Source organism: Chiroxiphia lanceolata, chromosome 2, assembly GCF_009829145.1.
Source record: "Chiroxiphia lanceolata isolate bChiLan1 chromosome 2, bChiLan1.pri, whole genome shotgun sequence".
Lineage (NCBI taxonomy): Eukaryota > Metazoa > Chordata > Aves > Passeriformes > Pipridae > Chiroxiphia > Chiroxiphia lanceolata.
In genome coordinates this window covers 32,940,286-32,966,529 of record NC_045638.1, presented here as the reverse complement: position 1 = coordinate 32,966,529, position 26,244 = coordinate 32,940,286, and the positions used below count along the sequence as shown (strand labels likewise).

Below are 26,244 nucleotides of genomic sequence, written 5' to 3'. Positions count from 1 at the left end.
AGGCTGTACCTGTGGTTAAGATAACTCCAGTTCTTTAAATAACTTGTCTCTGTTTTTACTTCTTAATTTGAGGAGTGTCTTTGAAATTGGTGTATCCACCTAGCCCAGATGTATATGAGTAATTTTGCTGTGAGTGGATATTCCTGGGTCATGCCCAGCTTCTCATCCACCAGCATCCCCAAGTCCTTCTCCTCAGGGCTGCTCAAATCCATTCTCCCTCCAGCCTAGTTTTATGCTTGGGATTGCCCTGACCCGGTTGTAAGGTCATGCGCTTGGCCTTGCTGAACTTCATGAGATTCACAGGAAGGGGAAAGTAACCAACACATTATCCACTACAGCATCAGTTTTGCATGCTTGTTGACACTGTTCAATTTACCATTTCAGGAGTTAGGCAGCACTGCAGTTTGAAACCCTCCTCCTTTTTCTTTATGCAATTACACATTTTGATTCCCTTCCAAAAGCTATTAGCAGACTTTTGCAGGGTTTTCAGAGCACATGCAAGAGTGCTCCTTCAGCAAGACATTTCCCTTTAAAATCGCTCACAGCCTGATTTTTTTAAAGGGCACTATCAGAAAGACATACCTTCTTCTACATCTTCCGCCGGTCTCTCTACAGCAAGAAGTTTGTGTGGGGGTTGAATATCACGTATGCATGTAATATTTCCTCTTGGATGCAGATTTGGGTTTTTTGCCCATTTATTTATTTTACACTTTACTGAGTTTTATGAGTATTACTGTGTCACAAGGTGAGTTTATCCTATCCACAGTAATGATTTTTAGTAAATGCATTGTTTTCCTTTTGACTTAGCGTGCATCCCAGTTTTGCTACTGCAAGATGTAAAGTTGGATTTAGCATGGCTGATGGAGTGAAAGGAAGACGTAAGGGAAGCTGGCAGCCTAAGTGCCGTGTCTGGAGGGAAGGGAAGAGGCAGCAGAGGGCAGTTCATACATCACCTTTGCAACTCCCAGCCACTGCAGAGAAATCTCTTCTTGTTTATTTCCTTACTCTAAAATGAACAGATAAAATCCTGGTGCAAATGAACTACCCTCTTACATGTAAAGAGCCGCAGTTGCTGTGAACACGCTGTCAGGGTGTCCGTGGTGGGGGATCCCCACGGAGGGCAGCCAGGCAGCCAGGACCCATCCCACCCCTAACCCAGAGCAGGGCAGCTGGGGGCCACCAGGGCAGCCCCAGCCCTGGATATTGGGCACCTCCCTGGGGATGGGGATGAGTCATGGGACCACGGGTGGGCTCAGCTTGGTGGGGCCCAAGGCCAGGTAGGGCAGGGCTGTGGGAAGCTGGAGACCAGCCCTGCTGTGGCATCAGTGGGGCAGGGGCTGATGTGAAGTTCTGGGTCTCTGAGCAGGGTAGGGGGAGCCCTGGGATCCGTCAGGACCCATGAGGTGTGGGGATGCCCTCTCTAGGCCTGGCACACCCAAATGGTGTCTGCCATGATACTGAAAAATACATGGATTATGTTTCAAGTTGTGCATATCTACAGCATTTGATGGCCAGTGTGTTCTTGGTATCTTTCTCAAAGGGCATTTTGTTCATTGTATTTGTCTTGAATGAGTTTTCCTGTAAGAATATCTGGTGTTTCAGATAATCACAGACAACAAGTAGAACTTTGGGTGTCAGTCTTGCTGCTCCAGTGCCAGTGAGATTGGCTGGCTCCCAGAGTCAGCAAATCAATAGGTTTGGAGATGAGAAAATTTAAGAAGTTCTTCCCACGATGGAGTAAATATTCCTTTTTTTAACCTGAAAGTGTGGATGTGAACAGATACCTATTTTCATTTTCATTCAAGTGCATGTTTCCCTCAACATTCTGTTCCAAAATATAGTTTTGTTTTATTTGTGGACTGTGGAGTGATTAAAAAAATATCTACAAGTTCCAGAGTGCCTGTAGAAAGGTCTTTTTACAATTCTATGGTGACAAAAAGACTGTAGACTTTTCAGTTTGAAACACAGATTTATTGAAAATTGTTTTGAGTGGTTTCCATATTTAATCATAGTAAGTAAGAGGGACATAGAGCTGTATATTTATGGTTGCAGTATATAAAACAAATATGTGTATGCCCAGCTTTGGAGGCTGTCCTGGAACACCTCGCAGATGCTAAAAGACTTATGCATTCAACAGTGTAAGAAATAGGAAGACATGAACAAATATGACAAATAATATCAGTTTATAGGGCTTCCTGAGAGTTTTTTTCTTCCAGATTTTTACTGATCACTCAAGATACGCAAAGAAAAGATGTAAGATTATATATTTATGGAAAGAGCAAAGCAGAAGTGTGAGAAGTCCTTCATTCTCTAAAATGGGCACCTGGTAGATCCCAAATTTTTAATCTCTTTTCCTATCTCCAAGCTGAAAAAAAAAATCCTACAGCTTTAAGATTTTAGGACACTAGCTCATTTCTCCAACTCACTGGTGGTATATCCTGCTACTGTGTAGGAGGCAACATCCATTAGTTGTCAGTTCCCATCTCTCTAAGGTCAGCTGCCTCCATCGTGGGAACCAGCTGATGGCTGATAGAGGTTGATTTTTTCTTCCCTGTATGTTGCTAGCAGGATTTCAATTAGTACAATCAAATGTAGCTGTTTTCTTAAGCCCCTGTCAGCTCTAAAATAAATAAATTTGTGCTTCATGAAGCAAATTCATCACAGAGCCTAGCATTATTTTTCTTTTGTGTAAGTCTTTTTCTTAAGGATGTTCGATGGTGTTTTTTTCTGACTTGATCTCTTTTAGAGTTTTCAAGTATAGCATCTATACATTTGACATTTGTATTCCTCTTTTTTAGGAGGGACCTATCAAATATTGAATTTTATGTTCCATCAGCAAGTGGATTTTGATTTTAATTTACCATACAATCTATAGTCAGATCTTCAGGATTGTAGTGAACGACCATACTTCCTCTTGCTAACTTTCTTCTACCAGATCAGAGAGTATTACACCTGTGAAGTGTAAAGGTGTATGTTATTTTTCCTTTGATCAGTTTCTGGGAATAGAAATTCCTGACTCCTGAGAAGCCTATGATGTTGTAATACCTGTGATACTCTGAATTAGAGAAGGTATATTTAAATATTCTCCTCCCATCCCCATTTGTCAGGGATTAAATAGCCCAGACTGTCTTCTTATTGTCTTATGTCCCTGAACTGGAATATTTGCAGGAACTTGTTCTTTCTCTGTATTTGCCTTCCAAAGCGTGACCCAAGCAATTGCTTCCTTGTTAGCTGATGTCCTCTGATGTTCAGATGAAAGAATGCCCCAACAGCAGGAAGGCATCCCCAGTTTGTGGTGGGCAGAGGAACAGAGAGGGAAAAGCCAATACCCAGATTTTGAAGAGTAAGTGCCATGGGGCAGTGCCTGCTGAGAGTGCCTGGTTGCTCCCTTCATTTCTGCCGAGAAGCTTCACTTCTGTTCCAGTGACCACCACTTGTCCCTGAAAAGCTGGGAAGAAACTGCTTTGGCTGGTTGCTATGTCAACTGTGCTCCCTTTGCCTGCAGAACGCCAAGCACTGGTTGGTATGGCAACCCTCCTCGGAGCACCCAGCGATGCTCGATGGGGAACAGGCTTTTTGGAGAAGGCACTGTGGTTTGAGTAGAGATGGAAACTCTTGTGCCAAAGGGTGTGAGAGGGCAAGTAAAACCCACACAATCATACATTTATTTGGAAAACTGTTCTGTAGAATCAAATGAGTCTTATTTCCTTAGATCTATTTATAACACCATCCATTTGTGTTTCAGTAGAAGAGGAAAAAATAGTGATAATTTGGTACAAAGGGTACCAAGACAACATATATGTATGGAGGGTCACACTGAAATCAGTGTGACTGAGCTGCCTTAGCATTTTCATAAGAGTATTGTAGCTGCATGCTTGGGAAAACATGTGCTATTTTTTCAACCTGTCAGTATTGTAGAGATTTTGCGTGGTGGCAGAGAGAAGCCCAAGTCAGGATCTTACAGGTGAGATGAATCTTTACTATAGCAGCAGGTAGACCAAGAAGTGTTAGAGGAAGATACTTTGGTGGACTAGAGTGGATGTGTGTGCTTCTGTGTGTGTACTCAGGTCTCCTTCACTCAGGCTGTTCAGGAACCACATCTAAAGCCAGAGAGGTTCTACTCAGACAGTTTTCTTGTAAAAGACTTTGTAGAGCAATAGACTTTGGTGATTTTCTCCATTTGCTGACAATTAAATGTATGGTTTAATTATTTGCTGACAATTAAATGTATGTGTAGAGTTTAGACATTGGGCAAATCAAAATGTCAACAAGTAAAATATAATGTAAAAATATAGGTTTAAAGCACTCGACAAGCTGTCCAGGGAAGGGGTAGAATCACCATCCCTGAAGTAAGTGTTCAAAAGGCACGTAGATGTGACACCTGGGGATAAGATTTGATGGTGAACGTGGTGGTGTTTAGGTTAATGGTTGGACTCGATAATCCTAGAGGTCTTTTCCAACATTAATGATTCTGTGATTATAAATTTTTTTCTTTAATAAAATTTTTCTTTAATATGAAAGTTGCTGAAGCTATTAGAGAATTTTGAATGCAAAGAAAAATGTTTATGTGAACATCTCACACAACTGAATAGCAGTGCTGGTAAATTCTGACTTCCTAAGGTTAGCTTTTCTGAATACACCTTTATTAAATTCATATTTAGCTATCTGAATTAATGTGTGCATGAATCTCTTTCTCAGGTCTCTTCCATGTATGGTAGGGGGACAGTTTTTACAGACATTTTGTCAAAACATAGGTTTCATAAGTTTGGCTCTGCAATTCACTTTGGGCCTATTGGGAAGAATATAAATCATCAGTACTGCAGAAATAGCTCCTTATACTGCAGCAGCCATATCTAATTTTTGAAATTATATGGAAGGTGAGGGAAGTGACTTTGAGGTTTTAGAGTCTAAGGCATGGATTTTCAATATATCATTTTATCCACTGAATGAGTATTTACTTTATTAATTCATCAAAATTAAATAATCCAAAAGCTGATGGTAATAATCTCATTTATCTGTTGGTCAAGAAAACAAGGATGTGAATTTACATCCAAATGCAAATTTAAAATGAGAATCTGTATTTCAAGTCGACACAAGGCTGTCTTCTGAGACAGTGAAATTTCCAGTAATTTTCAACATATTTATTAATTTTACATGAATAACTTCTTTTGCTAAACTGTCATGTTAACAGTACTCCATCGTAATTGTTAATTGCAGTGTTTACCTAGCAGTAATTTTGAAAAAACACATTTCTTCAGCTAATGGAAAACTTGTAACATCCTCAATACATAATAAAGTAAGACTCTAAGCTGATAATCAATTTTAGAGCATTGTTGCTGCTATAATTATGTTAATTTTATTTGGATGAGCAAACTATATTTTAAAATTTTTCTTTCCCTATTATTGAGTGCAGGAGAGAAAAGCTAAAGATAACAAACCCTGTAATAGAAAACAAATTGTTTGCTTTTAGTATTACAACATATTAGTATTTCTCATTCATTAGTCTTATAGTCAGTGCATTAGGTACTGTACATCAGCTGTCTGAAGTGGCTTTGTAGGAGCGGCTTAGTTTTGCTTCCTACATGGTATGTTCACTCCATGAGAGTGTCTGCAGAGACAAATACCATATAGGCAATGCTTAAAAATTTCTTTGTACATGATTAGCATATACAGTATTTGTGAGTCTCTATAATTCTTGCTTATGATGTTTTAAAATCACAAACAATACACATGATGTATTATATCAGTTGTGATATCAGCCTGTTTATCGTCATATCTAAATGTCTTCCAAAGTATTATCTACTATTTGAGGGTTTTTTATTCAGTTTTCCACTTCCCTTCCCCAGGGAAAACTAGGTTGAAAAAAACACCATCACACCTTTTTGTGTTCCTTTCCTTCTATTAGTGGCATTGTTGCCATGATAAAAATTCGAGGATGCTCGTCACTGTCCTTTATCCTTGTGGGATGTTCCAAGGTCTTTGAATACACAAAAGAAAGATCGTGTTACCTGTGTAGTTCGGCTTTTCCCATTTTGAGGACATTTCTCCTGTATTTCAGAAGCACTTTGTATGTTGCTCGTCAGGGCTTTGAGTGATTTTTTACCATGCTTGACCTGAAGCATCTTATTACTGTGAACAGCTGGAGAGGGGAAACATTGAATGCTACCTGGTATTGTTTGGGGGAATAAAATATGTTTTATAGAGGTCTTTGATGCTGAGAAAATTGTCCACTGCTCCATGCAGTAGTTAGAATTTCCTAAAGCTGGCAGCTCTGTGTTGTCTTTGACAACACCCTAATGCAGTAGCTGTAGTGGGATTAATCTTTTCTAGCTTTAGACTAGCTCTTGACCTCTATATCATCGTAAGCTCCCCTGGAGGGAGGTGAGCCTTAATAAACTTCGTAGACTACTTAATAAACTTCGTAGACTACTTACTGAGAGGTAAAAGTTCATCTTCTCATTTTACCTGACAAATACCTAGTGCAGTTTTTTCCGTTCCACGCTCAAACCATTTTTGCATTTTTCTTGAGTATAGGGAAAAACCTCCTTTATGGATACAGAGTCTTGAAAAGTAGTTAATCAAAGAATGAGAGCTGACATCCTTATGGGTTTTAATAAGCTTACTTTCTGCAGGTAGTGATTTGGGTAGAGCCACCCTAAGGAACTGGCCTTTCCTAATCATTTACTTGCACAGCCAAGCAGTTTCAGTGCAGTTCTAATATGACTTTGTTGCTGTTTGCTTTGAGGTGATTGAAAAAAGTGTGATGGTAACCAAGCATGGTTCATATTAATTCTTTCTGTCATCATCTTCAGAGCAGGTGAGGCTGACAGAGCCCAAAAGTACAGTGATCCTTCAAGCTGTGTGGTAACACAAGTGCTTTCTTGGGTACTCTATTTCTGTCTTGTCTGTTGTTTGAAGTGCACAGTGGGATTACTCTTTTTTGAAAAAATAATTTTGGGTGTATCATTGCTTTCAGTACCTGCAAATATAGTCATATACATAGACACATAGAAGGTTTTTTTAAATTTTAATTTAAAATTAAGATGCTATAAGAAGTGAGGGTTAATAGGGGAAGCACTAGTGAAATTCTTATATTAGAGGATGTGTTTTGGAAGTTTGATTTTCATTCAAGACACTGGAAGTTCCAGATGTTTGACGGATGTTGCTGGTTCTGTGTGTAATTTGTAAACTTCCTTCTCTGTTGTTCCCTGAAGTAGTAAATGTTATTATTTAAAAATAAAGTAACAGACTATTAGTGCTTGTATTGCTACATATGTTTTACTTAGCTAATTAATTACTCCACTTATTAGATGTTAACATATATTTTGTCTCAAGCCAAAGGAAAAAGGAAGCTAGCCTGAAGCTCTCTTCTTTTCAAATTAATTCCTCTTATATTTTGGTGCTGGCCAGTTCATTTCTTTCAATGCTATGCTGTACCATCACTTTTCTTTATTTTATTTTTTAGCATTATTTTGTGCATATACTGTGCATTTACCTATGGTGAGCTCTTGGTGTACTGCTCATGTGTCCACAGCTTTTATAATACCAAATTTCTTGACATTGATGTGCAAACCATTATAGAAGCCAGGCACATACCTAATTTTGAATGTTAATAGAAACAAGCTTCACTTAAGGCAAAACAGAGCGGGTAGAGGATATTTGTTCTAATGCATTAGCATTAGAAAACTGGTTGCATTGAACATGAGGAGAGAGGTGGTCTTCCTGACTTGCAATGGGAGTGAGGCAGGTGCACCCAGCGTAGCATGCACCTCATTCACTGATGAGCAGGGACCATTAGTCCAACTGAAGAAAGTGGAGCACAAAAATGGAGCACGGTTCTCCTGAGCAGTCATGTCAGATTTGAAGTTTGACGGATGAGATTCCTTCCAGGCAGTTCCACGTGGGCTCTTCTCTCCCATCACGGGGCTCTTTTGTTTTCAAAGGTCTCCTATTAGTTTCTTAAAATGGGAACAGCTTTTCCTTGATATCTATAATGATTTATTTTTCTAAGCAATTAAATTTGATTTCTTTAAACTATAGCAGCTCCCTCATTAAAGAGAATGAGTCACTGAATCAAAAATGCAAAGACTCTGAGCGTGAAAGTTTCATATGATTTCAAGGAAAGGCTGTAGGGCTTGAGGGAAGCAGGGCAGGAGCACTGCCTGAAATTGGATTGTCTCCACATGAAACCCATTACAAGAATGGACCGTTCTCAAAAGCTGTGCTTAGAAAGCTTCAGCATCCTTTTCCCAAACAAGCAGCAAGCCTGAGGGGTTTTGCATCACCAATTTGTAGAACCAGATGCAAATGCAGGTATCCTGTGGCTTGCACACCTGCTGCTAAATATTTAAATGTGTTTGGAGATCACATAAATTTCTCAGGGTTTTGTGAAGAATTTCATGAAGGGTTTTATTGTTTAGAGCACTTCTGTAATTTGAAAATCAGAGTTTTAATGGCCTGTACTTATGGTGTCATTTTTTTCATGTGATTATTTTTTCAGTTTTGTTGGCACATAACTTTAAAATGTTCCCAGACATTTATTTTTTCAATGTTTTATAATATCATGAAGCTAATGAATGAGGCCTATCATCTAAGCTTTCAAAGTGTTCCAATGTAATGTTATTATGACATGGAGAAGTCAAGTTAGCAAATTCTGAAATGAATAAATAAATTTAAAATTGATGTTTTAGGCTTCTGTATCCATGTTTAGGCTTTTGCATTAGTGATCACAGTTCATAGCAGACACTATAAACCTTAAAACTGACAAAATTATGAAAACCAAGCATTCACATTAGTGGGATGTTACTACAATTTACTATTCTTCTAGGTACCAATGTAGCCTGTTGATGAGAAAATATTTATGTAACTGCAAGATGCAGTCTCACACAAAGGCACATGTATAATCAACATATTCACAGGTTATTTTTCAGACAGCTATTTACATATTGCTTCAAAATACTTCTAAGGTTTTTGCACTCATCTATCATTTTTAAAAATGGGGAAGATGGCAGTATTTACCTATTATGTCATTTATTATTCCACAAACATGATAATCTTGGGTAGTTGTCACAGGAACTACATGAGAAAAAAGGAGGAGCAGGACAAAAGATACTGATACTAGCTGAATTTGAAATGGTCCCTTAGTCTAGAGTGATACTTGAATTATATGAACTATTTATTAAGTGATAAAGATCAGCGATGATGATGATCATCACTGGTCTACTCTGGCCTCCAATCAGAGGTCTGGAGACACGCCATCTATAACGCTGCTGCTTCTTTTGAGAAAGCACGCAGGATCACTCTCGAGGAGAAAAGACAATGCAGAAAGAACTGTGTCTTGCTGATACCACCTAAGGAGTCCTTCTGCTGTACCTTTTGCAACTGGACTTGTCTGTCTCGCATTGGCCTTTTTAGCCACCAGCGTGCTTGTAGTGAATGTGGGTAGAGCCCTTCCCAAATCTTCGTTCGCGAAGCCCAGCCATGATGATTAAGTGATACAAATATTTAATTTTTATTAAGCGTTTAAAAATATTAAATTTAAATCAAATCAACAGCAAAATAAACTATTAACAGGAAAAAAAATTATTCTCCCAGTTACACATAGTATGGTTGACTGTTGTGCTTCTCTTTTTTTTTTTCTTCACCAGGATTACACTTTGACGATGTATTTTCAACAGTACTGGAGAGATAAGAGGCTGGCTTATGCTGGGATACCTCTCAACCTCACGCTTGACAACCGGGTGGCAGATCAGCTTTGGGTGCCTGACACTTACTTCTTAAACGACAAGAAATCATTTGTGCATGGTGTTACTGTGAAGAATAGAATGATTCGCCTTCACCCGGATGGAACAGTGCTTTACGGCCTCAGGTCTGTGCTTCCACAATGAAGATTTCATCACTGCTGTTATGTATTGTTGATGTTTTCTTCCTGGTACAAGGTTATTACAAACATTGGCTAGTGTATTATGTAACCTTCCCTGTAACTCTGAAAGATGCCCGTAGAAAACAAATGACACACTGGATGTTTCTTAATTTTGCCAGAAGCGCCTTCAGTCAGGTTTTATCTGTTTCTGTAGAGTCACCATATCTGGAAAGCCCACTGGCTATAGGAAGCAGAAAGGCACATATTAATTGTAAACCTGAAAATTTTGTCTAAAATACAGGCAGTAAGATTGAATGTGGGTGCTTATGTTGTCCCCTGGTGTGTCTGTAGTCAGTTAAAAAAAAAGCCACAGGTAACCCTGGTTGAGTGGAGTAGCCACAGCTAAGAACATGGCTGTGGGTACCTTTAGTGATTTTTTCAAGCAGGAATCAGCACTGCAATGTGTTATATTTTAAACCAGAGGTACAGTGTGACTTTGACCTGTGTTTTCTTTGTTTTCTGTCATAGCTTTTATGGTTAGGAATGCCAAAATATCCTTTCCTTAATAAACTTAACTACACCAGCAAAAATCTTAGTGAAAGATTCAGTAGTATCAAAAACCTGCTTTCTTTCAGCATGTTGCTCCATTTGCTCCAGCAGTTTAAACCACCAAAACAAGTCTGAAAGCTCCATTTCCATCATTGGAAGTTTCTTGTATATTTAAGCAGAGATTGGTGCATATAAGTAGTGCAGGATAAAGAGTCCCTTGTATAAAAATGAATGAGCTCTGAAAAGTGGTGCAGGTGGATTGTATGTCTAATATCATTATTTTACCTGCTTCTGTTTTTTATCAACAGTTGAACTTTTTACCTGACTGGAGTTTTGGCCCCTCACCTCTTCAACCTCTATTACATAGCACATATGGGGTGGATTTGGATCTAGAATCTTTTTAGACAAAACAGAAATAAACTCAATCCATTATGAAATTTTAAAGAAGTTTAGAATGTTGTCTCTGTAATTAACTGGTTTTAGCAAAAGGAGGCTTTCGTCTTGCATGGTATTGACCCGGTATGGAATACTACACGTTTAGGATTCTTTCCACAAGTGGTTAAATGTAAAAAAAAATGATCCAAGATATATTTGTTTTCTTTATCCCAAGAAACATCCCCACAGCATAATAGAAAAGTAATGGAGATTAGAACTCTTGTGATCCTAATAATATGTAGAAGTCTTTCTGTCGCACTCTAAAAGCATTTAGAGTCGTTCAGGTGAGGATTATCTGTCATAGAATAGTGTATTTGCATAAGTTAGCTTCCTCTTCTGCAAAGTGTAAGTGTCCACAGGCAGATTGCATTTCACATAATAGTATTTGCTTAGCAGGGTTTTCAACAATTGCGCATGTGTGACAAACTTCTTTCCATTCCTTTTCTCTGAAAGCATGTAATATCCAGGGTCAGATATCCAAGCTGTGAAGCAACTGAGTTACATAATGAAGAATGACTGTCTCAAATTAATCTTGGCAAAATACAGAACACTGTGATCAAAAGGAAGGAAATATCTGAGCCTTAGCTCTGCTGATTTAAAGACTTGTGCTTTGTGTTACTCTACTGCTACCCTGTCTTCCTCTTTTGTGGCTTCAAAGCATCACAATGGCATTGGGCTCAAGCTGCAATCCAGAGGCAGTGTGAGTTGAGGCCAGAACTTGGAGTTTTATGTGCCATAAAGCACAGGGTCACTCAGATTAATAGGGGACATTTTGGAGGGTTGCAACCAATTACAGAACATCCACAGAGCAAAGCAGTTCCTCGACACATATAATTGAAAGCGATCCCAAGGCCACACTGGCTCTGTTTTCTCTTCTGAACAATGTGGAATTTATCATAGTTTTGAAAGACTTCAGTCATCCAAAATTCCTCTCTACTTTAGAGAAAGCAGTTTGCTACTGCAGCAGAAGTCTATGATAGTGGGGCAATGGGACAGTAGCTTTTTGAAGTTCAGCACATTTCTGAGGAATTTTTTTCTTTGGGCAACACACTGCATTTGTTCTACCTTCTTCAGAACAATATGCAAGACAAATTATGATAAACAGCTCTTTTTTCATGATAGACCAAAAAAAATTACATTATAGTGTGGGGATCAAAAATAGAGTCTGACTGCTTGTGTGTTTGCCATATATAAACCTCTTGTTCTCAGGCAGTACAATGCTAAATGTTACAAATAAATGGTGTGGAGCTATGTATGTGTTTTATTTGAAAGGACTCACATAATTATCACTTGTGTATAAAACATAAATGTTTTCATGGCGAAAAGGTTAGGTGTAATCAGTCAGACAAGGCAACTGCACTTCTTTTTTGAATTAATGTATCAATATGAAAAGAAGATTAAGTTAGCCACTGGTATTGTGACCTACTCATATAAGAAGTACATACATTGCTTAGACTGATTTACACTATAAACTTCTTGTGGACATAAAATATCCTTGTGTCACTTGTGCATGCAGCGTCTCTCAGCACATCACAGGTGGGGTTCCTATACAGTATCCCAATATAGACAAAGGCAATCAACCTGGAAATAAAATATCAGAGAAGGATAAAATTCTATGTCCATAGGAAAGGAAACCAGAGTGGGAAATTATAAACAATTAAAAATATTTCCTTTGTGTCATTGCTTTCAGAATGTATATGTGTCTGTGTTTGTGTACTGCTTTATTCCCATCCCATAAAAAATAAACCTGCTCTTTTTGGGAGCATTCACAAGCCTGAGCAATTAACATTTGCTTTTGGTGTGCATTTGTGCAAGTTAAATTTGGTTACGTGAATGTTCATTCAGGAGGGACCTCTGAGTATTCAACTCTACTTTGAGTAAATGAGATAAATCTGTTTCTGTCTATTTCTAGCTGTATCTTCTTTTCTAGTGGATATTTATTAAATTAAAACTACACATTTTTCTGTAGTGTAAAACGTCACTTGAGCGAGAATATGCAGTTTCTGGTACTGGAACTTGTAACACAAAACCACTACAGTATGTGAACAGACAAAACTAAAAATACATTCCTTAAAAAGTCAAAATGCAATTAATAAGTTGAGTATAAGTTTGCCAGCTGTATAATTTTTTATAATTTTGTCAAATTAATAATTTGTAAGTGCATGTGTTCTGTATGGCTGGCATTTAAAGCTAGTCATACAACATAATAGTTAAGATCCTGGTACCACATTCCCTCTTGTATCAACTTAGCTCATATGGATTATGCTGCAGGATGGCAAATGAGACCTAGGTCAGTGTAGGCATATGTACTAAAGCACAGGATAGAACCTTCATATCAACAACTTCCAAACATGCCTGCTTGTTTTACTTTGAGCACAGTCAGTTGGCTCAGGACCAAGATCCTGTCATTGCACAATCAGTATGGCTTTGTAAAACTGATCACTGCTAAGACCTTGTTTATCAATAAACACAGATTTAAGAGTAAGTTTTCTCCTCTAAGACCCTATGCTTAGTCCTGGTTTTATATGCTTAGCTGGAGCTACTAGTTGTCATCATATTGAGGAGACATTCATAGACTCATAGAAAGCTTTTTCATAGAAATGAGATCATCTCATTCCAACCCTCCTGTCATGAGCAAGGACACCTTTGACTAGACCACATTTTTCAAAGCCCCATCCAACCTGGCCTTCAACACTTCCAGGGATGGGATGTCCCCAACTTCTCTTGGCAACCTCTTCCATTGCCTTAGGAAAGAATAGGAAAGAATATCCAATCTAAACCAACTCTCAGTTTGAAGCCATTCCCCCTTTCCGATGTACTACATGCCCTTGTACAAAGTCCCTCTCCAGCTCTCTCGTAGCCTCTCTTTTGGTACTGGAAAGCTGTTATAAGGTCTCTCCAGAGCCTTCTCTTCTCCAGGCTGAACAAACCAGATGATTAATCATCTCCATAGTTAACAACCCTGTATCCAGGCCCTTTGCGTGAGGTTCCAGAAGGATATTTGCAAATGTTGGTTGCAGAGAAGATGTCCCCCTAAACTGCAAAGGAACTGCTGTTTGTAAACTGCTCCAACCCACAGGGATTTGTGTTAAGAGGAACCAGAGCCACGCCCAGATAGCAGCTGTAGGAAGGTTGACCTAAGTATCCTCTTGTGATGCAATACTTAGTACCTGAAATCCCGTGGAACTAACATAAGGGTATTCAGAGGACAGTCAGAAGGATCAGCAGTGACAAAGACATGATCCTGCCATAGATAAAGGCTGGAAAGCACAAAGATCAGCTCTGTGCCTTTCTCAGTGGCTAATGGTAGGAACACAAGTGAGAAGATATGCTGAGGACAGATGCTTGAGCTCTTTCCTAGCTCATCCACAGCCTCTGTGCTCGTACAAATGTCTCTCCCTCTGCAAAGAAATGATAATGTTTTCTTGTAAAAAGCACCTTCTTGGTCAGAGAAGGGTGGCCTCTGTTGTTCTTGGAGATAGTTATAGTGGTCTTAATCACTTTCTTTAGATATTACGTGGTTATTCATCTGGAATGATCTATATGCTAAGGATAAGAGTTCTTTCCTTCCTTTTCTTTGAGATTGGATAAAACATTCATAATAACAACATGGGTTTGTGGGTTTTTTTTAGTGTGAAAGAGATGAAGAAAGGCACCTAAGTACTTTTCTTCTCTTGAAACATTGCCACAGAATTTTAAAGTAGTTTACCAGATTAGAAGATTAGATTCTCTAATTTGAAAAGATCAAGGGATAGAAGTAAGAACTTCAAAACAGAGAAAAAAACCGAACAAAATCTTAATATTGAAGGTTCCAGCTTTTAGAGGTACATTCAGGGCATTTTCCCCTCTTGTATTATTAGCATAAATTATCACCAGAATATTATTTGTTTAGGAACAAACTGTGTGCAAGGTCCATGTCTTGTTTATATCAGAAAAGGATTGGTAAGGAATGGACCTAGTCAGGCTCAGAAGATAATTTAATGTAAAATATATATTAAACCATTATAAAGACAATGATGCATAATAATGTACATACTCTTGATGAGGGCTGTGATTCAGAAAAATACTGAAATACACTGCAGACTAATTATGAGCATATGGTTATATCTGTCTAAAAGATAGTACAAACACATAAATCCATTAATTTAAAAATGAAGTGCCAGTGCTGTGTGACGCTGTTAATACAGTTGTTCTGGTTGCTCATGTGTATTGTTGACACTCCTGATAATAAGAGGGTGAAAACTGCTGGTTCATCAATAGTGAAATGTTTTGCAAAGTCATCCTTAGGGTGCTAAATTGCTAAAGAGGCAGAGAAGCAAAAATGCGTTGTTATTTTAGGAGAAAATTTAAAATTCAATACGGAGCTTCATAACAAAATCCTCTTTAAATCTGAAACCTAGACAAGTCTCCTCAACTTTGAAACAAAACATTTTGCTGGACTTAAAGCTGTTTTCCGGCGTTTCGGAATTTTTTTTTCTAGAGCTGCCACAAAACCAAGAAATCAGTTATTCACACAGCTTTAATCATTTTGACATTTGTAGCAGACCTTTTTCACTTCACATTTTCTGTTATAGAGTCATATCTTTTAATCTCAGTAAATGTTCGTGTAATATTTGCATATATGAATAGGTCCACTGAACTCCAAAGGGACTGGTTGTATAAGGGTAAGTCACAGTGAGTTGTTCCATTGAAAGTCACTGTAACTGCTGTTGTATTAAGCTGCTGCTCAATGGAAAATATGGACCAGATGCTCAGTTATTGTAAGCTATTCTTCAGAGAGTCCTCACTTTGAAAGATAACACCATCACCAAAACCTGGATTACTGACTATATAGTAAAAGTGTTTGATGTTTGTATTTCAGAATCACAACCACTGCTGCTTGTATGATGGACTTGAGAAGATACCCATTGGATGAACAAAACTGTACTCTGGAAATAGAAAGCTGTACGTACATAAAAAAATGTGTGTAAAATCTAGTTCAAGTGCATGGCAGTTTTCCTTTTATAGAACTGTGTAATATTTGCACATGTGTCTATAAACACTGTGAATCATGTAATTAGCACCATTTGGATTTTTTGTTTGTCTGTTTATTTGACTTATTAAAAATATAAGGATTCACCCATTTCTAGATAGATGAATGCATCCTAGAAAAATGAGTTTAGGACAGAATGAAGTCGTTTAGTATTCCTGCCTGACTTGGCAGAGGTAGTGACTCAATGCTTATCTTTGATAGAAGAGGTGAATATTTGTATTTTAACTAGATTCATTTTCAAGAGAGCAAATACTGTGATACTATTTTCTTTCAGTGTGCTTTATTTTGCATGGATCATCTTGCTGCAGGACACCCCCTGAGCCTTCAGATTGACCCCATTTATGATTTGCAATTGTGTCCCAAACAGATTGTGTCCCAACAGATGTGTATTTGCGCTTCAGGAGTTCCTGCTCCATTTCTGCTGTTGGCTGGAAATTGTGGGCCGTATACAGGAAATACTAGTATATATATTCTATATTCAGCTGTAGTCCTCCACTACAGAAGCTAATGGAAATGGTGCAACTCACACTGTTTAGTGTGAGTGGAAAAGGTCTGCCTCAGTTATGTTTCTCTGTTTTCATTGAATAATCTGTCTTCTTTTGGTGATTAGCAGCGTAAATATACAATTGGTTTCAGAATTAAATAATAAATTAGTCTTAAATAATGGATAGTGTTTTCTTCTCATTGTGGCCATTCTGGAATATTATGTGAGTGATAAAAAGAATAAATAAAATGAAAACAGAGTATTTTGCTTAAAATTCCTGGGCAGACTGTAATGGCACAGCTATTCGGGAGGCCTTCCCACAGGCAAAATACGATACAGCTCTCCAGCTGTTCCAGTTCTTTTCATTGTCTCAAATGACAGGCTGCATGTTTGAAGCCACATTTGAGTCTGCTGTTATTTCTGACTTACTCTCCTGCTTTGCCTGCAGATGGCTACACAACTGATGACATAGAGTTCTACTGGAGAGGTGGAGATAACGCAGTCACTGGCGTGGAGAGGATTGAACTTCCTCAGTTCTCTATTGTGGAATACAGACTGGTGTCAAAGAATGTTGTCTTTGCCACAGGCAAGTATTGCCATTTGCTCATTTAGTGTTTAATTTCTTTGTGTCTGAAAATTACTGTTGTATTAATAATAATTAATCATTATTACCAATCATGATATGTAGTCTGTATTGCATGTTTGTCTAAAGAAATTACTTGACAAAGCCTGGAGGTAGCAGCCCATGAAATGTCATTCCTGACCTGCATTCAATGCTGCATTCAGCTCTGGGGCCTCCAAAACAAGAAGGACATGGACCTGTTGGAGCGAGTCCAGAGGAGGGCCACACAGATGATCAGGGGGCTGGAACACCTCTCTGATGAAGATGGGATGAGAGACTTGGGGTTGTTCAGCCTGGAAGAGAGAACGTTCTAGCAGCCTTCCAGTACCTAATGGAGGCGGGGAAGAGAACTAGGGAGGTACTTTTTACAAAAATGTTTAGTGATAGGACAAGGGGAAATGGCTTCAAACTGAAAGAGGGTGGATTTAGATTAGATATAGGAAGGAATTCTTTATTGGGGCAGTGGTGAGACACTGGGTTGCCCAGAAAAGTTGTGAATGCCCCATCTCTGTAAGTGTTCAAAGCCAGATTAGATGGAGCTTTGAGAAGGCTAGTCCTATGGCAGGGATATCTTTGTTAATCTTTAAGGTCCCTTCCAACCCAAACCATTAGACAGTCTTTAACCCAAACCACTAAGATAGTCTTTAACCCAAACCACTTAGATAATCTTTAAGGTCCCTTCTAACCCAAACCATTCTATGATTCTATAATTCTGTGATTTCTTGTGTATATTTCTTTTTCATTTATTTATGTGATACTTAACTAGACATCTAAATATCTGTGATCTAAATAAATAGGAAGTCATTCACCTCTGAATCATGAGTTTAAATGTACCTTACAGGGTTACTGATCTGCATAAATATGTTTATGCAGATAAACATATAGGTCAAAAAGCTACCAATTTTATAAACACCTCTCTGCAACTTACCAGTGCATGTTTGTTTTATTGTTGTATAGTAAATGTAATATCTTTTATAGCTTGATTTGTACTGATGAGTATATAGTACTGTATACATACTCAGTGTGTTTGTCATCATAGTTAAGATGCTAAAATGAAATTCCTGTGTTTCCTGCTTGTTTGCTTGAAGGTGTAATAAAAGTTATTAGTAAGTCACAGCATTGGATGTCTTCAGATGACAAGGTGAAGTGTTGATTTACATATTCGATATTAGACATCAGTATAGGAAAATGTTGTTATGTTTGACAAGACCAAAGCAACACAGAAAGCCATCAGCACATGTGGGGCCATTATTTGACTCATTATTTGGGACCATCAGATTTTCAGTGCTCTTCAGACCACAGGAGTGTGCTGTTCCATCTGTCCCAGCACACTCGAACAAATGAAGCACAGCTCAATCATGTTTGTAAGCATCACTTCACCCACTCTTTGGACACAGCATCTGTTTCAAAGTACACAGAAACATGAGTTGTATTTCAGAACAAAATGTAAATATTGCTGGGATTGAAATTAGTATGAGGAGATTTGCCAACTGCTGCTGTTCTTGTTTATCATTGTGAATGGAAGGGTTTTTTTTCTATAGAGAATCAGATACTCTAATCCTACATCCTTACATTCTGCAGCTACTGTCATCTTTGGCAACCAGGGCTTACCTGCCCTTCCACAGGACTGGATATACTTTTGTAGGAAGGCTCTTTTAGACAACAAGGAGAACACAGAGAATTTATTTGTGAAGCTTTTATGATAGTCCAAGGCCACCTTTTAGTTCAGTATGAAGTATTTCAGTAAAGGCACAATTTAGTAATTTAGAGATGAGAGAGAGCTGTAAAATACAGGAAAATGAGAAATCCGGAGATATGTGCCAAATACCAGAGAGAGTAAAAACTAGGAGTACACTTTTCTGTGACTGACCAATATTCAGAATCTTAATGGTTCTTTCCAAAAAAACTAGTGAAAGGAGTAAAAAAGTCTCATGCTTCAGGGTTTGAGATAACTTGGCATTAGGGAGTAGGATGGCACAGTCACAGAGAATGGATTACTCCATGTTTCTTGTACCATTTTCTGGAACATGTAATTTTTGTCACTTCTGAAGACACAATACTGAATTTACTATTACTTTGGTACAGGACATTATGAAAATGGTAGTTTATCAGTTATGAAATTCTGTGACTGGTATTTGCACGCAGAGGAAACACCACATTTGTTTCTCAAAACCATGTTTAAATCTGAAGCATGATAGTGAATCCAATAGATAAAGTCAGCAGATTCCTTTCGAGTTTCTTCTCAAGACTTTCTTATGGTCCTAGTAATTAGGGTCAGTTTCTACATTTTTGCAGAAAATAAGTCAGGCATGCTTTTGGCTTTGAGGTTACTGAAGTCTCAAGAGAAGATATTAGTTCTTTGAGCGCAGTATCTCAGTGAACATTTCAGAGTTTTCAGTCCTAGTGTGCTTTGATTGAATAAAACTAAAAGAAGACTTCAGAGTCATGCCATAAACAGCTTTTGTATTAGTTATTTCTCCTATCTTTCATGAGGAACAGTACTGTATAATCTTGTGTAACTTATGCAAAAGGAAAAATCTGTTCCCATAATTACTACTGAGAAGCAATGAAAAGCATGGGAAAACCCCCATAGATAATGACAGAAAGTTGTGCAGAGATGCAAGATTATTGGAGGAACTGTGTGCCTGTTTAAAGTATAGCATGGAAGTTAAAAATTAACTTGCCAAATTAGCAAAATGCATCTGAAAAAAAGTATAAAAATCAATATGGACAAATGCAGAATACAGCATCTGTACATAATTATTCCTATCCAAATTCAGTAGAGGGATTAGACCAGGGATCTGTGCATAGAAATCTAGGGTTCCTGTTGATCTCGGACTGAACATGAGCCAATAACATCTTTTTTGGGGGGGAAAAAAACCCAAACAACAAAAATATGAATCACATAATAAAAAGGAGTCTGATTAACATTGGTAATGCTTGAGCTTAGTATTTGTGGTCAAGGGTAGCATTCTTCAAGACAGTTGTGGAGCAATTGAAGAGGGTCTAGGGAAAATAAGCAAGTGTGAGTGAAAGTCTAGAAAATGGCATATCTGAGATTAATGGACAAACAGGTATGGTCATGTAGTTTAAAAAGGAGAACACTTGGTTGGGAACTAAATAAAATTTTTAAGTGTCTAGGAGGTATCTGCAAAGCCATGCACTGTAGCCTGTTCCCTTTATTCATGATGGAGAGCAAGTAGTTTTTAAATTGCTATGAAGAAGAAGTATCTGGTTTGATTATCCTTCTAACATCAGCTGAAGGCCGTACAGGATACTATAAGATATCTAAAAAGGCACTGGATCCTCATGTGTCAGTAACTGAATTAAGCCCATAATCGAATAATACCAAATCAGTGCTGCTAATGGAGTCTAAAGAGCTACTGAACTCACAAACAACTCTATTCTGTAAAGTGAATACTCTTAAGATGGTATTCAGTTGCCTAAACATAAGTATCTGGTGTGTGGCTGTTTGAGCTTGGCTCCCTGCTGAGTACCCAACACCACAAGGAAAGCCTTTCCCCCCTCCCTTTTCTTAGGAACACAGGGAAAGGAATTGAAAAGGAAAAGCTACAAAAAAACCCCGAAATGACAAAACAAAGCAGTATATATATATATATATTTACTTATATTACATTTATATACAGTTACAATACTATATACATATAAAAGAGAACCCCAAACACCCCCAAAAAGAAGAAAAAGGAAAAAAAAAACAGATACACAGTCAATAAGAGCTAGCAAACGAAATCTCAGTACTTTCCTTGAGAAAAGCAGAAACGTCTCAGTCCACAGTCACTGCATCTCCCTCTTGAACTCGGGTAGAAGGCCGTGGCCTCTCGACAAACCACAGGCCCACACCCCCACGGCTGGAGGACCCGCAGGGAGAGCTGCTCTCCAAGTACGCCGGAAGAGAAGAAGAAAGAACCTCCTCTCCCCTTCTTATTTATACGTTTGCTTATGTAAAAAATAGGACTGAATACTGGGACATAGGTACTTCCTTGGTTTTGAGCTGGTTTCCAGGGAAGGCCTAGACCAAACCATTACACTGTTGCTTCTGGGGAAGCTGTAGAGCATTCTGGTTAGCAGTTAGGCTGCTGTTCTGGAGTCTTACAGCCTTGTGTCCTATGTCTGCAATCGAGTAATTCAGTATTGATTACTTAACAAGTATTATGTTCTACTCTTCTTTAGCCTATCACATCTCCGACGGCATTAGGCATCTCTGTATGGGCAATTAAATCACATCCTTAGAATCAGCTGGCTGTAAGTCTAGATCTCCATGGTTTTGCACTGAGAGCTTATGCTCCATCCATGTGCAAATATTTGCATTTAAACACCTGAAATGTAGTGCTAAACCTGTGAGCTGAATCTGCCTCCTAAATGTTTGTTATCCAGAAATGCTGATATTAAACAGGAATGGGGATATGTAAAACACCACCTAAAATCTTCAAGTCACGTAGCAGTCAAAGCCCTATTAGCAACTTGTTGTTAAGAGGAGGGTAGTCTTAAAAGATTTGAAAATTAAATATTTGCTGTATTCTGAAAGATCAGTCTGTAAAGTGAATTTCCAATTAGCCAAAGAACCTTCCCAGAAGAACATATTAAAATAAGAATTCTGTAACTGACCAACTCTGTTATCTTGTTTCATACTTGGATAAAACAGCAAGAGACTAATTTAGCCTTGAAGCCAGATATTTCAGCTTGCTAGATTTTAATGAAATTGGAACAGTAACAAGTAATCTCTTTTTACCAAGTACCCAAATATGTGAAAGAGGAATATTGGGGGCTCAGTTGTTGTTTAAGTATTTGTTTTCATGCCTGCATTCTCAGTACTGTTAAATTTAAATACTTCCATCCAAATTCTGTTATTCCTATAGTATTTAAATTAGCCTATAGACATCAACATGTTATGAGATGGGAGGAAGAATAACAAGGCTAAACAAGATAATGAAACCCAAATTTTGATGGAAAGTTAGCAACCAGAATTTCCTGGTAATTAATCTCTAAATGTACTGAGCCTTAATTGCTAAATCATTATCCAAGCATAATCAGGCAAGTAACAGTGTAATTGTTGAGCTCACTCAGAAATCAACTTATATTAAATAAATTTTACAAGACGAGTCCTTCTTAGATAAAGATCTGGACTTACAGTCCATGAAGGTTAGGACCCATCCTTTTCCCTGAACTTTAGCCATCCAGAAAAGAGGTGGAATTAAGTAGGGGAAATAAAGAATGGACCTTCTTTTAATTCTTTTTTTTGCTCTTGAGCAACCCAAAAAGATGCTACGATTCAGTGATTCAGTTCATACTATTTAATCATAGAATCAGTATTTTATGGGAGATTTTGTGTGAGTGGTGTATTATATGAAATAATTTTTGTCAAAAGAGTTTTATGAAGATTTCTGTCTGGTGCTCTACTCTTACTGAAAGAAGGTGATCAGGTCTACTGCATTTTTAATGTATTTTATGATGGCAGGGTATGCTCCTGTTTTATTTACATAGTCTGCAGACACAAGGCCATGGTAACCTTTTCATAAGAAGCTCAATGAAAAAGTTAAACTCTGGTAACAAAAAATAGAAGGCCTGGTTTCAATGAGAGAACTTGTTTTTTGAAATGAAACATTTTTCATTGAAAAATGAAGATATTAAACAAGCTGCAGTATAAATTATTCTTTGCTGGAAATTGTGTTGACTGCTTTAGCAGAAAACTTTAGTCTGATTTTTGTGATAAAATACCTTCTTCTGACTCCACCAAATATACTTCTCTTGGTGACACTAGAAGAAATTTCATCCTGGAAAAAATTATTACTGATTGAAGTAATCATAGCAACCAGATACATCTACCTAATATTTCTTTTCCCAGTGATAGTTGTGCTGAGATTGTTTGATAAAACAGTTAAGGATATTTGCACAAGTTTGATCTAGTCCCTAGATGCTTCTGCTGCCTAGAAACGGTATAGCATTTTTTCTGTAGTATGGCTCAAAGTATACCAAACTATCAGGAATGTGATGAAGAGAAATCTACAGTTTTCCTTCTTTCTCTCTTAGGAAATCCATCATTCTTGTGTATATGGGCAAATTACAATTTCTTAAGCTCATTTGCAAACATATAAACATAATTTAAAGAGAAGTTTGTAATTTTTAATTTGTCTCTAGGTGTAATCTTTCATATCTTGCTCATAATTTGCATTAGAATGGGTGGGAACTGATCCAATATCTAGTTGGGTTCTCAACATGTGCTGAAATGTTTTTTAGAATGTTGACTAACTAGATCTTTTAGATGAGCTGTTAGAAGCTTCATAGCTAAGACTGGTAGTGCAAACACTGAAATCATGAAGCTAATGTTGTGTGAATGACTACCTGTTTCTTATACAGCTGTACTCAGATTTAATCATCTTAGCATTGGGTGAAAGAAATCACAAATTTTTTTAACCATTTGAGATTTCTAAATATATAAAATATATTCAGTAAGATTAACACCAATTTCGATGTACACCAATTTGAAGTTAAGTAATAAGATGTTTTGTTTGAAGCATTGACATTGAGGCTCTTAATTTTTTCATTATTTATTTGCTCCATTTGTAACAATCCATGAATCCTGTATGTATACACACGCACACACATATAAATTCAACTTTTTTTTGCTTGAAATATTTTTGGAAGAAAAATTTTGTCTGGCTCTCATGGATGTTAGAGGATCTGGTCTGAAGTCTTTTCCTCACTGGGATTCATTACAATTTATTTTTAACACCACATGTAGCATGTTTCTCATAGTTCAAATGTAATTAAGAAGTCTCATCTCACGAACTCTTCACTGTAAATAAAAAAGTATGCACATTACTAATCCTCTCAATATAAATGCTATACAGAAAACTGTACTTGGATAAGCATTTTACTTGGAGACCTAAACGTTCGTTTTTAAAAATTAACCAGTGCTCACCCATCTGTTCAGTAATCCAAAGTAACTTATTCTGTCTCTTCCCAAATACAACTTACTTGGACATCACTATATTCACTGAAAAGCTTCTTTTAATGCCAATGAGTAATACAGTGAAGATGTTTTCTGTAGCGTTCTGCAGATGTCATATTAACTCATAAAATGTGCATGCTTTAGTTTCTGCAGAAACCGAAGGCAACTATCCACAAGTGTCTTTTCTTCAGTATAAAAAATGCTGTTTTCCCCTCTCTTTCCTCAGGTGCCTATCCAAGACTCTCACTGAGCTTCAGGTTGAAGAGAAATATTGGATACTTTATTCTTCAAACCTACATGCCCTCCATACTGATTACCATTTTATCATGGGTGTCATTCTGGATCAATTATGATGCATCAGCAGCAAGAGTTGCCCTTGGTATGTGCTAAGAATGAGTGGGACATTAAAATGTCATACTGAATGTAGCCTTCAGAGGTTGTTAAAAACTACAGTGTGATGTCAGTGTTTTGATATTCCAGAATAATTTACGTCAAAATCATGTCATCCAGTATTGCTTCAAAAGTGATGAGTTTTCCCCTGCATGCAAGAATGAAGCTACCACTAAATCTCTTGACATGAGCTGCTCGTACAGGTCCTAGACTTGTTCTCATCAAAGTTAATGTTGTTGTCAGTAACTTCATCTAGGAGACCAGCCCCACAGTCATACTTGAGCGTGGGCTTGTAGTCCAGCTCAGCGTGGGAAGACAAATGTGGCTCCAAGCCTCTTCCTGAGGTCCTGGGTTTTTTAACTGACGCTGGCAGGAACAGACTTCAAGAACCATTGCTAGTTCAGCACACAGGGGCACATCAGTTATAACACTCCAGCTAACCCTCAGAATAAATGGTAGGTTAAGTGCGTGTTTATGAAGCCTAAAATGCCATTTATCTCATGACAGAAAAACATGGATTTGGTACAGGTTGGTGATCCCTGTCCAAGACCTTTTCAGATCAAAGGATCCTTTAAATAAGGGAAGGTGACTAGAAAATTGTGCTGTTGACATGCTATTCAGAGGGACCTTGACAAGCTTGAGGGGTGGACCCACATGAAGTTCAACAAGGCCAAGTCAATGGTCCTGCATATGGGTCAGGCAATCTCAAGCACAAGTACAGGCTGGGGGGAGAATGGATTGAGAGCAGCCCTGAGGAGAAGGGCTTAGTGGTGTTGGTTGATGAGAAGCTTGACATGACCCTACAATGTGCGCTTGCAGTCCCCAAAGCCACCCGTATCCTGGGCGCATCAAAAGCAGTGTGACCAGCAGGTTTGAGGAAGGTGATTCTGTCCTTCTGCTCCACTCTTATGAGACCCTACCTGGAGTACTGCATCCAGCTCTGGGATCCCCAGCATAAGATGGTTGTGGACTTGTTGAAGTGAGTCCAGAGGGACACAGAGATGATCAGGGGACTGGAGCACCTCTCCAGGCAGGCCAAGAGAGCTGGGTTTGTTTAGCTTGGAGAACAGAAGGCTCCAGAGAGGCCTTATGGCACCTTTCAGTATGTGAAGGGGGCCTACAAGAGAGCTGGGGAGAGTCTTTGTACCAGGTCATGTAGTGATAGGACAAGGGGGAATGTCTTCAAGCTGAAAGAGAGTAGATTTAAATTAGGAGGATATTCTTGTCTGTGAGGGTGGTGAGGTTCTGGAACAGGTTGCCCAGAGAAGTAGTGGAAGTGTTCAAGGCCGGGTTGGAAGTGTGTTTGAGCAACCTGATCTAATGAAAGGTGACAGCAGGGTTGGAATTAGGTGGTCTTTAAGGTCCCTTCTAAGCCAAACCGTTTGGTGATTCTGTCATGGTTTAGGAATGGTATTCTCCAATTTGGTGCTACCACGAAAACCATGATGCTGCTCACTTCCGCCTCCTCCTTCTACTGTGGATGGCTGGAGAGGAGAACTGGAGGTACAGAAGGCAAAGATCACGGGTTGAGATAAAAACAGCAATGAGAAAATAAAATTAATAACAACAACGATATTAATAACAAAAGTGTACAAAGAGAGATTGATTCACATGCAGAAATGCTCACTGGGGAACTCGCGACCCAACTGCACCCACCCCACCCCAACCCAGAGAGAGCCCTTCCTTCTGGAAAAAGAATCCCTTCCCCCCACCCCCCAGCAGTGAGTGGTATAGAATAACCTTCTGGTTCTAACCATGCCCCCTCCTGGCTACTGCAGAAATTAACCCTGTCCTGGCCAGAACCAGGACAGATTCTATGACAATATCTCACAGCAAATACTTAATCTTTTACAGAAGCATACTCAAGCATAGCTATAGCTAAGGAAGATTAAATGGATCT

General features: G+C 38.3%; 1 protein-coding gene across 7 annotated transcripts in view; it reads left to right on the top strand.

The window, feature by feature from the left end:
- The window catches only part of GABRB3 (gamma-aminobutyric acid type A receptor subunit beta3), a 115,829-nt gene that overhangs the window by 70,840 nt on the left and 18,745 nt on the right, over positions 1-26,244 (top strand). For 2 of the 7 annotated variants that reach the window (XM_032679965.1, XM_032679972.1), the window contains 4 exons: positions 9,648-9,868; positions 15,708-15,790; positions 16,811-16,948; positions 24,181-24,333. In XM_032679965.1, the coding sequence (XP_032535856.1) occupies positions 9,648-9,868; positions 15,708-15,790; positions 16,811-16,948; positions 24,181-24,333 (595 nt within the window). Of the gene's footprint in view, positions 1-3,529; positions 3,698-3,910; positions 3,965-9,647; positions 9,869-15,707; positions 15,791-16,810; positions 16,949-24,180; positions 24,334-26,244 lie in introns of those variants that run through there. The other 5 variants (XM_032679968.1, XM_032679971.1, XM_032679970.1 and 2 more) reach the window with 5 other exon arrangements.